General features: G+C 46.8%; 1 protein-coding gene across 4 annotated transcripts in view; it reads left to right on the forward strand.

Moving 5' to 3' along the window:
- Positions 1-17,686, forward strand: part of LOC123724056 (rab11 family-interacting protein 4A) — a 116,264-nt gene that overhangs the window by 76,302 nt on the left and 22,276 nt on the right. For all 4 annotated transcript variants that reach the window (XR_006769308.1, XM_045715863.1, XM_045715865.1 and 1 more), the window contains 4 exons: positions 9,942-10,123; positions 10,924-11,091; positions 11,382-11,516; positions 17,540-17,575. Coding sequence is in view for 3 of the 4 variants with exons in the window: in XM_045715863.1 (XP_045571819.1) it covers positions 9,942-10,123; positions 10,924-11,091; positions 11,382-11,516; positions 17,540-17,575 (521 nt within the window). In the remaining variant the exon portion in view is untranslated. The remainder of the gene's footprint in view (positions 1-9,941; positions 10,124-10,923; positions 11,092-11,381; positions 11,517-17,539; positions 17,576-17,686) is intronic.

Raw genomic sequence — 17,686 nt, forward strand, 5'->3', positions numbered from 1 at the left:
TATTTCCTTTCTAGTATATAGAGCCCCGGTTAAACTTAGTGCACTATGAAGGGAATAGGGTGCCGTTTGTGATGCAGATATAGATATAGATGCAGATATAGATATAGATGCAGATATAGATATAGATGCAGATATAGATGCAGACATAGACGTAGATGTAGATGCAGATATAGATGTAGATGTAGATATAGATGCAGACATAGACGTAGATGTAGATGCAGATATAGATGTAGATGCAGATATAGATGCAGATATAGATGCAGATATAGCTGCAGATGCAGATATAGCTGCAGATACAGCTGTAGATGCAGATATAGATGTAGATGCAGATATAGATGCAGACGTAGATATAGCTGCAGATGCAGATATAGCTGCAGATGCAGATATAGATGTAGATGCAGATATAGATGTAGATGCACTTGCAGATATAGACGTAGATATAGATGTAGATATAGATGCAGATGTAGATGCAGGTGTAGATGTAGATGCAGGTGTAGATGTAGATGCAGGTGTAGATGTAGATGTAGATGCAGGTGTAGATGTAGATGCAGGTATAGATGTAGATGCAGGTATAGATGTAGATGCAGGTATAGATGTAGATGCAGGTATAGATGCAGATGCAGGTATAGATGCAGATATAGATATAGCTGCAGATACAGATATAGCTGCCGATATACAGTTGAAGTCGGAAGTTTACATACACCTTAGCCAAATACATTTGAACTCAGTTTTTCACAATTCCTGACATTTAATCCTAGTAAAAATTCCCTGTCTTAGGTCAGTTACGATCACCACTTTATTTTAAGAATGTGAAATGTCAGAATATTATTAGAGAGAATGATTTATTTAAGCTTTTATTGCTTTCATCACATTCCCAGTGGGTCAGAAGTTTACATACACGCAATTAGTATTTGGTAGCATTGCCTTTAAATTGTTTAACTTGGGTCAAACGTTTCGGGTAGCCTTCCACCAGCTTCCCACTATAAGTTGGGTAAATTTTGGCCCATTCCTCCTGACAGAGCTGGTGTAACTGAGTCAGGTTTGTAGGCCTCCTTGTTCGCACACGCTTTTTCAGTTCTGCCCATAAATGTTCTATAGGATTGAGGTCAGGGCTTGGTGATGGCCACTCCAATACCTTGACTTTGTTGTCCTTAAGCCATTTTGCCACAACTTTGGAAGTATGCTTGGGGTCATTGTCCATTTGGAAGACCCATTTGCGACCAAGCTTTAACTTCCTGACTGATGTCTTGAGATGTTGCTTCAATATATCCACATCATTTACCTCCTCATGATGCCATCTATTTTGTGAAGTGCACCAATCCCTCCTGCAGCAAAGCACCCCCACAACATGATGCTGCCACTACCGTGCTTCACGTTTGGGATGGTGTTCTTCGGCTTGCAAGCATCCCCCTTTTTCCTCCAAACATAACGATGGTCATTATGGCCAAACAGTTATATTTTTGTTTCATCAGACCAGAGGACATTTCTCCAAAAAGTACAGTCTTTGTCCTCATGTGCAGTTGCAAACCGTAGTCTGGCTTTTTTATGGCAGTTTTGGAGCAGTAGCTTCTTCCTTGCTGAGCGGCCTATACTTGTGTACTTTTGTTTGTACAGATGAATGTGGTACCTTCAGGCGTTTGGAAATTGCTCCCAAGGATGAACCAGACCTGTGGAGGTCTACAATTGGTTTTTCTGAGGTCTTGGCTGATTTCTTTTGATTTTCCCATGATGTCAAGCAAGGAGGCACTGAGTTTGATGGTAGGCCTTGAAATACATCCACAGATACACCTCCAATTGACTCAAATTATGTCAATTAGCCTATCAGAAGCTTCTAATACCATGACATTTTCTGGAATCTTCCAAGCTGTTTAAAGGCACAGTCAACTTAGTGTATGTAAACTTCTGACCCACTGGAATTGTGATACAGTGAATTATAAGTGAAATAATCTGTCTGTAAACAATTGTTGGAAAAATTACTTGTGTCATGCACAAAGTAGATGATCTAACCAACTTGCCAAAACTATAGTTTGTTAACAATAAATTTGTGGAGTGGTTGAAAAATGAGTTTTAATGTCTCCGACCTAAGTGTATGTAAACTTCCGACTTCAACTGTAACTATGGTGATAATATGGTGAGGTTCCAGACAGCACCCAGCCCTAGTGTCCAGCTTTACTGCAGTCTACTATAAGGTACTGTGCTAAGCTTTCCCACTGGTGTGTGTGTGTCCATTCAGTGTTCCCCACCTGGACTAAAATAACTGGATTAGCTGGTCCTCTCGTTAGGCTGTTATCTGTTCATCCACTAAGAACTAAAGGGTGCACTCTATTCACATGCTAAGTAGACCGTGTGTGTGCATGAAGGTATTAGCTGCTATTTAAGCAGTAATGTCGCAGGCAGCTGTACTCCAGAAACTAGCCGTTGGAGGTCAAAGTGGCAACACACGCGTACACACACATCACGTGTGTCAGCAGAGAAGATTCACTGGGTCTGTGGGAATGGGGTTTTCTTGGGGCTGTCTGGTGTGTGTGTGAATGGGGAGGGTGTGGTTTGTTGTAAACGGGTTTGCTGTTGGAGGTCAGCACCAGCCGCTTGGATACAGCTGAAAACGAGAGAGAGAGAGAGAGAGCGAGGGAGAGATGGGGTGTCAAAGAGGAGGGGACGGGTGTGTGTGGCGGGGGGGTGAAGAGATTGAGAGAGAGGTGGGGATGAAGGAGTGGGGATGAAGGAGTGAGTGAGTGAGAGAGGGGAGTGAGGGAGAGAAAGGGAGTGGGGGGGTGAATGGGTAACAAAGTTTGACAGCCACCAGCTGTGAACACCTGCAGTGAACTGAGCCAGTCTAGACTGGCACTAGTGTGAATGGAAAGGATGTATGTTCAGAACAACCTCTGACCTTCTCTGTCCTTTACCCTCTGTCTCCCATCCTTGGTTCAGACATATCTCCGTGTATAATGTATGATGTTGAGTGAAAACACTCACTCACACACACACTCACACACTAAAGCATTGAGCCTCCTGCATGGGAATGCTAGATACACTCCCAGTGTGTATTCCGAACAGCACCCTATTCCCTTAAAAGTGCACTACTTTTGACCAGGGCCCATAGGGTAAAGTAGTGCACTATATAGTGGGCCATTTGGGACTCATACAGACTAGGAGAGAGAGAGAGAGAGAGAGAGAGAAAACAATATCATACACACTAACCAGGTTAGAGCCTTCTGTTCCCCTCTATAACCAGGTTAGAGCCTTCTGTTCCTCTCTATAACCAGGTTAGAGCCTTCTGTTCCTCTCTATAACCAGGTTAGAGCCTCTCTGGAGCCTTCTGTTCCTCTCTATAACCAGGTTAGAGCCTCTCTGGAGCCTTCTGTTCCTCTCTATAACCAGGTTAGAGCCTTCTGTTCCCCTCTATAACCAGGTTAGAGCCTCTCTGGAGTCGTCTATCCCCCTCTATAACCAAGTTAGAGCCTTCTGTTCCCCTCTATAACCAGGTTAGTGCCTTCTGTTCCCCTCTATAACCAGGTTAGTGCCTTCTGTTCCCCTCTATAACCAGGTTAGAGCCTCTCTGGAGCCTTCTGTTCCTCTCTATAACCAGGTTAGAGCCTCTCTGGAGCCTTCTGTTCCCCTCTATAACAAGGTTAGAGCCTCTCTGGTGCCTTCTGTTCCCCTCTATAACCAGGTTAGAGACTCTCTGGAGCTTTCTGTTCCCCTCTATAACTAGGTTAGAGCCTTCTGTTCCCCTCTATAACCAGGTTAGAGCCTTCTGTTCCCCTCTATAACTAGGTTAGAGCCTTCTGTTCCCCTCTATAACCAGGTTAGAGCCTTCTGTTCCCCTCTATAACCAGGTTAGAGCCTTCTGTTCCTCTCTATAACCAGGTTAGTGCCTTCTGTTCCTCTCTATAACCACGTTAGAGCCTCTCTGGAGCCTTCTGTTCCTCTCTATAACCAGGTTAGAGCCTCTCTGGAGCCTTCTGTTCCCCTCTATAACCAGGTTAGAGCCTCTCTGGAGCTTTCTGTTCCCCTCTATAACCAGGTTAGAGCCTTCTGTTCCCCTCTATAACCAGGTTAGAGCCTTCTGTTCCCCTCTGTAACCAGGTTAGAGCCTTCTGTTCCCCTCTGTAAGCAGGTTAGAGCCTTCTGTTCCCCTCTATAACCAGGTTAGAGCCTTCTGTTCCCCTCTATAACCAGGTTAGAGCCTTCTGTTCCCCTCTATAACCAGGTTAGTGCCTTCTGTTCCTCTCTATAACCACGTTAGAGCCTCTCTGGAGCCTTCTGTTCCTCTCTATAACCAGGTTAGAGCCTCTCTGGAGCCTTCTGTTCCCCTCTATAACCAGGTTAGAGCCTCTCTGGAGCTTTCTGTTCCCCTCTATAACCAGGTTAGAGCCTTCTGTTCCCCTCTATAACCAGGTTAGAGCCTTCTGTTCCCCTCTGTAACCAGGTTAGAGCCTTCTGTTCCCCTCTGTAACCAGGTTAGAGCCTTCTGTTCCCCTCTGTAACCAGGTTAGAGCCTTCTGTTCCCCTCTATAACCAGGTTAGAGCCTTCTGTTCCCCTCTATAACCAGGTTAGTGCCTTCTGTTCCTCTCTATAACCAGGTTAGAGCCTCTCTGGAGCCTTCTGTTCCTCTCTATAACCAGGTTAGAGCCTCTCTGGAGCTTTCTGTTCCCCTCTATAACCAGGTTAGAGCCTTCTGTTCCCCTCCTATAACCAGGTTAGAGCCTTCTGTTCCCCTCTATAACCAGGTTAGAGCCTTCTGTTCCCCTCTATAACCAGGTTAGAGCCTTCTGTTCCCCTCTATAACCAGGTTAGAGCCTTCTGTTCCCCTCTATAACCAGGTTAGAGCCTTCTGTTCCCCTCTATAACCAGGTTAGAGCCTCTCTGGAGCCTTCTGTTCCTCTCTATAACCAAGTTAGAGCCTTCTGTTCCCCTCTATAACCAGGTTAGTGCCTTCTGTTCCCCTCTATAACCAGCTTAGAGCCTCTCTGGAGCCTTCTGTTCCTCTCTATAACCAGGTTAGAGCCTCTCTGGAGCCTTCTGTTCCTCTCTATAACCAGGTTAGAGCCTTCTGTTCCCCTCTATAACCAGGTTAGAGCCTCTCTGGAGTCGTCTGCTCCCCTCTATAACCAGGTTAGAGCCTCTCTGGAGTCGTCTATCCCCCTCTATAACCAGGTTAGTGCCTTCTGTTCCCCTCTATAACCAGGTTAGAGCCTCTCTGGAGCCTTCTGTTCCCCTCTATAACCAGGTTAGAGCCTCTCTGAAGCCTTCTGTTCCCCTCTGTAACCAGGTTAGAGCCTCTCTGGAGTTGTCTATCCCCCTCTATAACCAGGTTAGTGCCTTCTGTTCCCCACTATAACCAGGTTAGAGCCCCTCTGGAGCCTTCTGTTCCTCTCTATAACCAGGTTAGAGCCTCTCTGGAGCCTTCTGTTCCTCTCTATAACCAGGTTAGAGCCTTCTGTTCCCCTCTATAACCAGGTTAGAGCCTTCTGTTCCCCTCTATAACCAGGTTAGAGCCTCTCTGGAGTCGTCTGCTCCCTTCTATAACCAGGTTAGAGCCTTCTGTTCCCCTCTGTAACCAGGTTAGAGCCTTCTGTTCCCCTCTATAACCAGGTTAGAGCCTCTCTGGAGTCGTCTGCTCCCCTCTATAACCAGGTTAGAGCCTTCTGTTCCCCTCTATAACCAGGTTAAAGCCTTCTGTTCCCCTCTATAACCAGGTTAGAGCCTTCTGTTCCTCTCTATAACCAGGTTAGAGCCTTCTGTTCCTCTCTATAACCAGGTTAGAGCCTCTCTGGAGCCTTATGTTCCTCTCTATAACCAGGTTAGAGCCCCTCTGGAGCCTTCTGTTCCTCTCTATAACCAGGTTAGAGCCTTCTGTTCCCCTCTATAACCAAGTTAGTGCCTTCTGTTCCCCTCTATAACCAGGTTAGAGCCTCTCTGGAGCCTTCTGTTCCTCTCTATAACCAGGTTAGTGCCTTCTGTTCCTCTCTATAACCAGGTTAGAGCCTCTCTGGAGCCTTCTGTTCCTCTCTATAACCAGGTTAGAGCCTTCTGTTCCCCTCTATAACCAGGTTAGAGCCTCTCTGGAGTCGTCTGCTCCCCTCTATAACCAGGTTAGAGCCTTCTGTTCCCCTCTGTAACCAGGTTAGAGCCTCTCTGGAGTCGTCTATCCCCCTCTATAACCAAGTTAGAGCCTTCTGTTCCCCTCTATAACCAGGTTAGTGCCTTCTGTTCCCCTCTATAACCAGGTTAGAGCCTCTCTGAAGCCTTCTGTTCCCCTCTGTAACCAGGTTAGAGCCTCTGGAGCCTTCTGTTCCCCTCTATAACCAGGTTAGAGCCTCTCTGGAGTCGTCTATCCCCCTCTATAACCAAGTTAGAGCCTTCTGTTCCCCTCTATAACCAGGTTAGTGCCTTCTGTTCCCCTCTATAACCAGGTTAGAGCCCCTCTGGAGCCTTCTGTTCCTCTCTATAACCAGGTTAGAGCCTTCTGTTCCCCTCTATAACCAGGTTAGAGCCTTCTGTTCCCCTCTATAACCAGGTTAGAGCCTCTCTGGAGTCGTCTGCTCCCCTCTATAACCAGGTTAGAGCCTTCTGTTCCCCTCTGTAACCAGGTTAGAGCCTTCTGTTCCCCTCTATAACCAGGTTAGAGCCTCTCTGGAGCCTTCTGTTCCCCTCTATAACCAGGTTAGAGCCTCTCTGGAGCCTTCTGTTCCTCTCTATAACCAGGTTAGAGCCTCTCTGGAGCCTTCTGTTCCCCTCTATAACAAGGTTAGAGCCTCTCTGGTGCCTTCTGTTCCCCTCTATAACCAGGTTAGAGACTCTCTGGAGCTTTCTGTTCCCCTCTATAACTAGGTTAGAGCCTTCTGTTCCCCTCTATAACCAGGTTAGAGCCTTCTGTTCCCCTCTATAACCAGGTTAGAGCCTTCTGTTCCTCTCTATAACCAGGTTAGTGCCTTCTGTTCCTCTCTATAACCACGTTAGAGCCTCTCTGGAGCCTTCTGTTCCTCTCTATAACCAGGTTAGAGCCTCTCTGGAGCCTTCTGTTCCCCTCTATAACCAGGTTAGAGCCTCTCTGGAGCTTTCTGTTCCCCTCTATAACCAGGTTAGAGCCTTCTGTTCCCCTCTATAACCAGGTTAGAGCCTTCTGTTCCCCTCTATAACCAGGTTAGAGCCTTCTGTTCCCCTCTATAACCAGGTTAGAGCCTTCTGTTCCTCTCTATAACCAGGTTAGAGCCTCTCTGGAGCCTTCTGTTCCCCTCTATAACCAGGTTAGAGCCTTCTGTTCCCCTCTATAACCAGGTTAGAGCCTTCTGTTCCCCTCTATAACCAGGTTAGAGCCTTCTGTTCCCCTCTATAACCAGGTTAGAGCCTTCTGTTCCCCTCTATAACCAGGTTAGAGCCTTCTGTTCCCCTCTATAACCAGGTTAGAGCCTTCTGTTCCCCTCTATAACCAGGTTAGAGCCTTCTGTTCCCCTCTATAACCAGGTTAGAGCCTCTCTGGAGCCTTCTGTTCCCCTCTATAACCAGGTTAGAGCCTCTCTGGAGCCTTCTGTTCCCCTCTATAACCAGGTTAGAGCCTTCTGTTCCCCTCTATAACCAGGTTAGAGCCTCTCTGGAGCCTTCTGTTCCCCTCTATAACCAGGTTAGAGCCTTCTGTTCCCCTCTATAACCAGGTTAGAGCCTCTCTGGAGCCTTCTGTTCCCCTCTATAACCAGGTTAGAGCCTTCTGTTCCCCTCTATAACCAGGTTAGAGCCTTCTGTTCCCCTCTATAACCAGGTTAGAGACTCTCTGGAGCCTTCTGTTCCCCTCTATAACCTCTCAGGAGGACTGCCCTCTCTACCATTCATTACAATAACATTGATGTTGATTCAATGGTGTGTGTGTGTGTGTGTGTGTGTGTGTGTGTGTGTGTGTGTGTGTGTGTGTGTGTGTGTGTGTGTGTGTGTGTGTGTGTGTGTGTGTGTGTGGTAGAGCAGTCTGGTGAGGCCAGACAGACGTGTATGTATTATTTACACACAATCACACACACTCCTGAACAGGAGAAGACAGATCTAGGCCAGTGGTCCAGTCACTACCCAATGTTCTCTACTCCTGTACTCTAAAACGCCCTTCATGTCTCCTCATTATGCATTTATGTCATGTATTTTATGGAGGACCAAACCTGCCATAATTAGTAATAATAATAACTTATGGATACAGTGCCTTCAGAAAGCATTCATACCCTTTGACTTATTCCACATTTTGTTGTTACAGCATGATTTCAAAATTGATGAAATTGTTGTTTTTCTCACCCATCTGCACACAATACCCCATAATGACAAAGTTAACATGTTTTTAGACATTTTAGTAAATTTATTGAAAAATAAACACAGAAATATCTCATTTACGTAAGTATTCACACCCCTGAGTCAATACTTTGTAGAAGCATCTTTAGCAGCGATTACAGTCTTTCTGGGTAAGTCTCTAACAGCTTTCCGCACCTGGATTGTGCAACATTTGCCAATTTGTTCTTTTCAAAATTCTTCAAGCTCTGTCAAATTGGTTGTTGATCATTGCTAGATAACCATTTTCATGTCTTGCCATAGATTTTCAAGAAGATTTAAGTCAAAACTCCAGTGTATATTTGGCCTTGTGTTTTAGGTTATTGTCCTGCTGAAAGGTTAATTATTCTCCCAGTGTCTGGTGGAAAGCAGACTGAACCAGGTTTTCCTCTAGGATTTTGCCGGTGCTGAGCTCCATTCCATTTCTTTTATCCCGAGAATCTCCCCAGTCCTTAACAATTACAGAGAGGGATAGAGAGGTCAGATAATCAACACAGACATTACCAGCCCCTAGAGAGACTGTTACAGGTCAGATAATCAACACAGACATTACCAGCCCCTAGAGAGACTGTTACAGGCCAGATAATCAACACAGACATTACCAGCCCCTAGAGAGACTGTTACAGGCCAGATAATCAACACAGACATTACCAGCCTCTAGAGAGACTGTTACAGGCCAGATAATCAACACAGACATTACCAGCCCCTAGAGAGGCTGTTACAGGTCAGATAATCAACACAGACATTACCAGCCCCTAGAGAGACTGTTACAGGCCAGATAATCAACACAGACATTACCAGCCCCTAGAGAGACTGTTACAGGCCAGATAATCAACACAGACATTACCAGCCCCTAGAGAGACTGTTACAGGCCAGATAATCAACACAGACATTACCAGCCCCTAGAGAGACTGTTACAGGCCAGATAATCAACACAGTAACTACTCTACACATAAATCCTGTTTTAAAGGCCATGATGAGGGTGTGTGCGTGATGTTGTTAGTCTGTCAGACAGGCGTGGAGAAGACTAACGAGAGGTCATTAAATCACAGGTTTACTAAAGCTGCTGTAGATATCCTTCAGAGAGAGAGAGAGAGTGAGAGGGAAGGAGGAAGGAAGGGAGGGAGGGAGGGAGGGAGGGAGGGAGGGGGAGAGAGGAGAGGAAGGAGAAAGGGAGGGGTTTCTGAGACACTCTTCTCTGCCCTACCAGTGGTCCATCACTGCCTGGGTTGTATTGAATTGAATGTGCTGGTTCACTGAGAGTGCTCTTAGCTGTGGGTACTAGAAGATGGGTGTTGAATAAATGTTTCATTGTTCAGGGTCTGGAAGTTGGCCGTGTGCTCCGCCAAGACAACAACGTAGAGGAAACACTGTTGTGTCTGTCTCCAGCATGTTGAGTTGAATAACGGTGATGGTTGACTAATGTCCTCTCTCTCTCCCCCTACCCTCCCCTCTCTCTCCCCCCTTGCTCCCTCTCCCTCTACCCTCCCCTCTCTCCCCCTCCCCCTATGCTCCCTCTCTCCCCCTCCCCTCTCTCTCCCCCCTCCCCCTATGCTCCCCCTCCCCTCCCCCCTCCCCTATGCTCCCCCCCTCCCTCCATGCTCCCTCTCCTCCCCCCTCTCTCTCGCTCCAGAACGGCGAGGCCCGACTGGGCCCTCCCATCATCATGTGTACCCGTCCATATCCAGACTGCAGTGTGGAGCAGGGGGAGTGTTGTGACATGGACAGTACCAATGAGAGCGGGGTGGGCTCTGACATCTCTGACGGGGGGCGGAGCAACGAGAAGGAGGAGGGGCTCGGCGGACTGTTCAACAAGTAAGTGTGACGTTATGATGTCACAGATTATACCGGTACCATCTATCTGACCGGGGCTGTAGTACCATCTATCTGACCGGGGCTGTAGTACCATCTATCTGACCGGGGCTGTAGTACCATCTATCTGACCATGGCTGTAGTACCATCTATCTGACCGGGGCTGTAGTACCATGTATCTGACCGGGGCTGTAGTACCATCTATCTGACCGGGGCTGTAGTACCATCTATCTGACCGGGGCTGTAGTACCATCTATCTGACCATGGCTGTAGTACCATCTATCTGACCGGGGCTGTAGTACCATCTATCTGACCGGGGCTGTAGTACCATCTATCTGACCGGGGCTGTAGTACCATCTATCTGACCGGGGCTGTAGTACCATCTATCTGACCGGGGCTGTAGTAGCCCCAACCTGTAATAAGCACTTCTTGTAGACTTGTTGGACTGCTATTGGCTAGGTGGAATGGGCCCTCTGATAGGCTTGGTGGAATTGGCTCCATATTGCTATACTCCAGACAGTGTTTTCAGATGTCCTGAGTTTCTAGGGAAGGGGTATTCAAATCTTATCCAACAAGTTCCAGAGTACTGCTGGTTTTCTGTTCTACCTGTTAATATCACCTACCTGGTGGGTCTAAATCAGTCCCTGATTAGAGGGGAGGTATGATCAAAAACAGTAGAAATGTCTTCCAGGTTCAGATGGGAATTTGAGGGACCTGGGAGATGGGAGTACGGGACCCTATGGGACCGGGGCCATACTGATTCATACGTTGACTCATGTTCTTTGTGTTCTGATTGGCTATAGTTCTGGCCAGCTGATTGGCTCGGCTTCTGCGTCCGTCTTCTCGGGGGAGGAGCAGTTTGAGGACTACGGAGAGGGGGAGGACGTGGACTACACTCCCAGCAGCCCTTGCCCCGACGATGACGTGCGAACCAACGGCTTCTCAGACCTGGGCTCCTCTCTGCCCTCCAGGTTAGTGGTACATAGAGGAAACTCACACAGCATACAGGACATTCATCAATGACAGTTGGCCCCCAATGACTGACACACACTGCACACTAGACCCCTTTCCATGCTACACCAACACACACTCTTCACCTTTCAGCCATTCATGTGTAACAGGAAGGAAACCTATTGCTCTGTTCTATTGACAGATACAAAGAACCGTGTGTAATTAGTCTCTCTCTGTCTCTCCCTCCCTCCCCCCTTGTCTCTCTCTGTCTCTGTCTCCCCCCTCTCCCTCCCTCCCTCTGTCTCTGTAGTGCTGGTCAGACCCCTCTGAAGATGTGTCACCTGTACAACAGTGATGTGTTGGATGTATATTGTTCTCAGTGCTATAAGAAGGTTAACCTGCTCAACGACCTGGAGGCCAGGCTCAACAACCTCAGAGCCAACAGGTAAACACACACACACACACACACACACACACACACACACACACACACACACAAGCACGCCGGGCACACATATACACTACCGTTCAAAAGTTTGGGGTCACTTAGACATGTCCTTGTTTTTGAAAGAACAGCAAACATTTTTGTCCATTAAAATAACATCAAATTGATCAGAAATACAGTGTAGACATTGTTAATGTTGTAAATGACTATTGTAGCTTTTTTTTTAAACTATGGAATATCTACATATGGGTACAGAGGCCCATTATCAGCAACCATCACTACTGTCTTCCAATGGCACGTTGTGTTAGCTAATCCAAGTTTTTCATTTTAATAGGCTAATTTATCATTAGAAAACCCTTTTGCAATTATGTTAGCACATCTGAAAACTGTTGTCCTGATTAAAGAAGCAATAAAACTGGCCTTCTTCAGACTAGTTGAGTATCTGGAGCACCAGCATGTGTGGGTTCGATTACAGGCTCAAAATGGCCAAAAACAAAGCACTTTCTTCTGAAACTCGTCAGTCTATCCTTGTTCTGAGAAATGAAGGCTATTCCATGAGAGAAATTGCCAAGAAACTGAAGATCTCGTACAACACTGTGTTCTACTCCCTCTCACAGAACAGAGCAAACTGGCTCTAACCAGAATAGATAGAGGAGTGGGAGGCCCCGGTGCACAACTGAGAAAGATGACGGGTACATTAGTGTCTTGTTTGAGAAACAGATGCCTCACAAGTCCTCAACTGGCAGCTTCATTAAATAGTACCCGCCAAACACCAGTCTCAACGTCAACAGTGAAGAGGCAACTCTGGGATGCTGGCCTTCTAGGCAGAGTTGCAAATAAAAATCCATATCTCAGACTGGCCAATAAAAAGAAAAGATTAAGATGGGCAAAAGAACACAGACACTGGACAGAGGAAGATTGGAAAAAAGTGTTATGGACAGACGAATCTAAGTTTGAGGTGTTCAGATCACAAAGAACAACATTCGTGAGATGCAGAAAAAAATGAAAATATGCTGGAGGAGAGCTTGACGCCATCTGTCAAGCATGGTGGAGGCAATGTGATGGTCTGGGGGTGCTTTGGTGGTGGTAAAGTGGGAGATTTGTACAGGGTAAAAGGGATCTTGAAGAAGGAAGGTTATCACTCCATTTTGCAACGCCATGCCATACCCTGTGGATGGCACTTAATTGGAGCCAATTTCCTCCTACACCAGGACAATGACCCAAAGCACAGCTCCAAACTATGCAATAACTCTTTAGGGAAGAAGCAGTCAGCTGGTATTCTGTCTATAATGGAGTGACCAGCACAGTCACCGGATCTCACCCCTATTGAGCTGTTGTGGGAGCAGCTTGACCGTATGGTACGTAAGAAGTGCCCATCAAGCCAATCCAACTTGTGGGAGGTGCTTCAGGAAGCATGGGGTGAAATCTCTTCAGGTTACCTCAACTAATGGACAACTAGAATGCCAAAGGTCTGCAAGGATGTAATTACTGCACATGGAGGATTCTTTGACGAAAACAAAGTTTGAAGGACACTATTATTATTTCAATTAAAAATCATTATTTATAACCTTGTCAACATCTTGACTATATTTCCTATTCATTTTGCAACTCATTTCATTTCATGGATGTTTTCATGGGAAACAAGGACATTTCGAAGTCACCCCAAACTTTTGAACGGTAGTGTGCATTCTGCTTCAAACCACCACTCTCTCTCCTTGAAATAAATGACAAACCGTTGCTGTTCTTTAGTGAACCTCCCATCATAGTACTAGCCTATTCAGTAAGTCATTGAAGTGGATGCCTACCACACACACACACACACACACACACACACACACACACAGTCTCTTTGTAGTGGATACCTACAGTACCATGATACAGTACTGATTAGCTCTCACTGCCAGTGGTGTTTATTATAAAGCAGATCCCTTCTTCCTCCCTCCCCTCTCTCTCTCTCTCTCTCTCTCTTCTTCCCTCCTTTTCTAGGAAAATAGATTTGTTAAGGGCAGATTTGTTACCATAGCAACTGCATCCCAGTTAGACACAGGCTGGGTTAAATTGGGCAGAAGGGGAAGGGGGGTGTGTGTCTATGGAGGGGGTAGGATGTAGTCTGCAGTGTATTGTGGAGAGGGATGAGGGCTTTCAGTAAAGACTTGGTGTTCCCTAATGCTGTGGTCTGTTACTGCAGATTCTATGGTTCAGGTGTTACTGACCTGAGAAATGGACATAGAAGTGGACATAGAAATACAATTGATAGAATAGAATAGATGCCATTTTATCACCATGGTTAGTGTTGGATAGTTTAGATGGCACCATTACTTAACGCAGTGGTTGGTGTAGCTAGGATACTTCAGTCAAGTATTCTAAACCTGTCTTAACCTTGTTCCACCCTGACCCCGTTCACCAGCCAGGCTTCTAAACCTGTCTTAACCCTGTTCCACCCTGACCCCGTTCATCAGCCAGGCTTCTAAACCTGTCTTAACCCTGTGCCACCCTGACCCCGTTCACCAGCCAGGCTTCTAAACCTGTCTTAACCCTGCTCCACACAGACCCCGTTCACCAGCCAGGCTTCTAAACCTGTCTTAACCCTGCTCCACACAGACCCCGTTCACCAGCCAGGCTTCTAAACCTGTCTTAACCCTGTTCCACCCTGACTCCGTTCACCAGCCAGGCTTCTAAACCTGTCTTAACCCTGCTCTACCCTGACCCCGTTCACCACGGCAGGATTGCTGTATGGACCAAAGTCTACTTCACATCTCCCTTATATTATATTGTTTTGTTCACCATAGCAACTGTCCGTCATGCTCTCTTGAATCACTGGTTCAATCACTGCACCCTATTCCCTGTATAGTGCACTACTTTAGACCAGGCCCATAGGGCTCTGTTCCCTGTATAGTGCACTACTTTAGACCAGGCCCATAGGGCTCTGTAGGGAATAGGGTGCCATTTGTACCACAGTCACACCATATTGTCGATGAGCCAGGTAGAGGTCAGGCTAGATGGTATGTCTCTCTCTGTTCTGTGTGTTGTGTTTCCATGGTTACACTCCATTTGAGATGAGATGTGGTGTGTGAGACTCTTAAGATGCTGGTTAGTTTAGCTATGGTTACACACACACACACACACACACACACACACACACACACACACACACACACACTGTGGTCATGTCTTTTACTTGAAGGTGCTATAACACAGTAATGAGTGTAAAGCTGGTGTGTGTGTGTGACATCTGTGTCTCAGGGTGTTCATGCCTGGCAGGCTGTGTGTGTGTGTGTGAGAGAGAGAGATGTAAAAGCAGGTCAGGTTCTAATAGGATCCTAGCCCAGGACATTACTCAGGTGATCTATATATAGCGTGGTTCTCCCTGATGTCACCATAGCCTTCCTCTTATCTAATCTACCTCAAATAATCCCTGCCTGGCACTGACGTAACTACCGACCCTGACCCCGTTCACCAGCCAGGGTTCTAAACCTGTCTTAACCCTGCTCCACCCTGACCCCGTTCACCAGCCAGGGTTCTAAACCTGTCTTAACCCTGCTCCACCCTGACCCCGTTCACCAGCCAGGGTTCAAACCTGTCTTAACCCTGCTCCACCTGACCCGTTCACCAGCCAGGCTTCTAAACCTGTCTTAACCCTGTCCACCCTGACCCGTTAAGCAGGTTCTAAACCTGTCTTAACCCTGGCCCACCCTGACCCCGTTCATCAGCCAGGCTTCTAAACCTGTCTTAAACCTGCTCCACCCTGACCCCGTTCCCCAGCCAGGCTTCTAAACCTGTCTTAACCCTGGCCCACCCTGCCCCCTTTCATCAGCCAGGCTTCTAAACCTGTCTTAAACCTGCTCCACCCTGACCCCGTTCCCCAGCCAGGCTTCTAAACCTGTCTTAACCCTGCTCCACCCTGACACCGTTCACCAGCCAGGCTTCTAAACCTGTCTTAACCCTGTTCCACCCTGACCCCGTTCACCAGCCAGGCTTCTAAACCTGTCTTAACCCTGGCCCACCCTGACCCCGTTCATCAGCCAGGCTTCTAAACCTGTCTTAACCCTGCTCCACCCTGACACCGTTCACCAGCCAGGCTTCTAAACCTGTCTTAACCCTGCTCCACCCTGACCCCGTTCATCAGCCAGGCTTCTAAACCTGTCGTAAACCTGCTCCACCCTGACCCCGTTCGCCAGCCAGGCTTCTAAACCTGTCTTAACCCTGGTCCATGCTCTTCCTCGGCTCCCAGTCCCACTCAGCCCTGTTCTTACTATAAAACCAACCCTATACCATGCCCTGTGTTATAAACCAACCCTATACCATGCCCTGTGTTATAAACCAACCCTATACCATGCCCTGTGTTATAAACCAACCCTATACCATGCCCTGAGTTATAAACCAACCCTATACCATGCTCTGCGTTATAAACCAACCAACCAACCCTATACCATGCCCTGTATTATAAACCAACCCTATACAATGCCCCGTGTTATAACCCAACCAATCCTATACCATGCCCTGTGGTATAAACCAACCCTATACCATGCCCTGTGATATAAACCAACCCTCTACAATGCCCCGTGGTATAAACCAACCCTATACCATGCCCTGTGTTATAAACCAACCCTATACCATGCCCTGTGTTATAAAACCAACCCTCTACCATGCCCTGTGTTATAAAACCAACCCTCTACCATGCCCTGTGTTATAAACCAACCCTATACCATGCCCTGTGTTATAAACCAACCAACCCTATACCATGCCCCGTGTAATAACCCAACCCTATACCATGCCCTGTGTTATAAACCAACCAACCCTATACCATGCCCTGTGTTATAACCCAACCCTATACCATGCCCTGTGTTATAAACCAACCAACCCTATACCATGCCCTGTGTTATAAACCAACCCTATACCATGCCCTGTGTTATAAACCAACCCTATACCATGCTCTGTGTTATAAACCAACCCTCTACCATGCCCTGTGTTATAAACCAACCCTATACTATGCTCTGTGTTATAAACCAACCCTATACCATGCCCTGTGTTATAAACCAACCCTATACCATGCCCTGTGTTATAAACCAACCCTATACCATGCCCTGTGTTATAAACCAACCCTCTACCATGCCCTGTGTTATAAACCAACCCTATAACATGCCCTGTGTTATAAAACCAACCCTCTACCATGCCCTGTGTTATACACCAACCTACCCTCTACCATGCCCTGTGTTATAAACAAACCAACCCTATACCATGCTCTGTGTTATAAACCAACCCTATACCATGCCCTGTGTTATAACCCAACCCTATACCATGCACTGTGTTATAAACCAACCCTATACCATGCCGTGTTATAACCCAACCCTATACCATGCTCTGTGTTATAAACCAACACTATACCATGCCCTGTGTTATAAACCAACCCTATACCATGCCCTGTGTTATAAACCAACCCTATACCATGCCCTGTGTTATAAACCAACCCTATACCATGCCCTGTGTTATAAACCAACCCTATACCATGCCCTGTGTTATAAACCAACCCTATACCATGCCCTGTGTTATAAACCAACCCTATACCATGCCCTGAGTTATAAACCAACTCTATACCATGCCCTGTGTTATAAACCAACCCTATACCATGCCCCGTGTTATAAACCAACCCTATACAATGCCCCGTGTTATAAACCAACCCTATACCATGCCCCGTGTTATAAAACCAACCCTATACCATGCACTGTGTTATAAAACCAACCCCCTACCATGCCCTGTGTTATAAACCAACCCTCTACCATGCCCTGTGTTATAAATCAACCCTCTACCATGCCCTGTGTTATAAACCAACCCTCTACTATGCCCTGTGTTATAAACCAACCCTATAACATGCCCTGTTATAAACCAACCCTCTACCATGCCCCGAGTTATAAAACCAACCATCTAGCATGCCCTGTGTTATAAACCAACCCTATAACATGCCCTGAGTTATAAACCAACCCTCTACCATAACATTTCTGATTTTCCTGTTTATCTTTTTACAGCCCCAACAGAAAGATATCCAGCACTGCCTTTGGACGGTAAGTTAATGAGATCATCTTTTTACAGCCCCAACAGAAAGGGAGGAGGGAGGGACTGTACTGTGGTTATCTGATGGATCAGGTGGCTGGTAGAGGGAGGGACTGTACTGT

Source organism: Salmo salar, chromosome ssa03 (genome assembly GCF_905237065.1).
Source record: "Salmo salar chromosome ssa03, Ssal_v3.1, whole genome shotgun sequence".
Taxonomy (NCBI): Eukaryota; Metazoa; Chordata; class Actinopteri; order Salmoniformes; family Salmonidae; genus Salmo; species Salmo salar.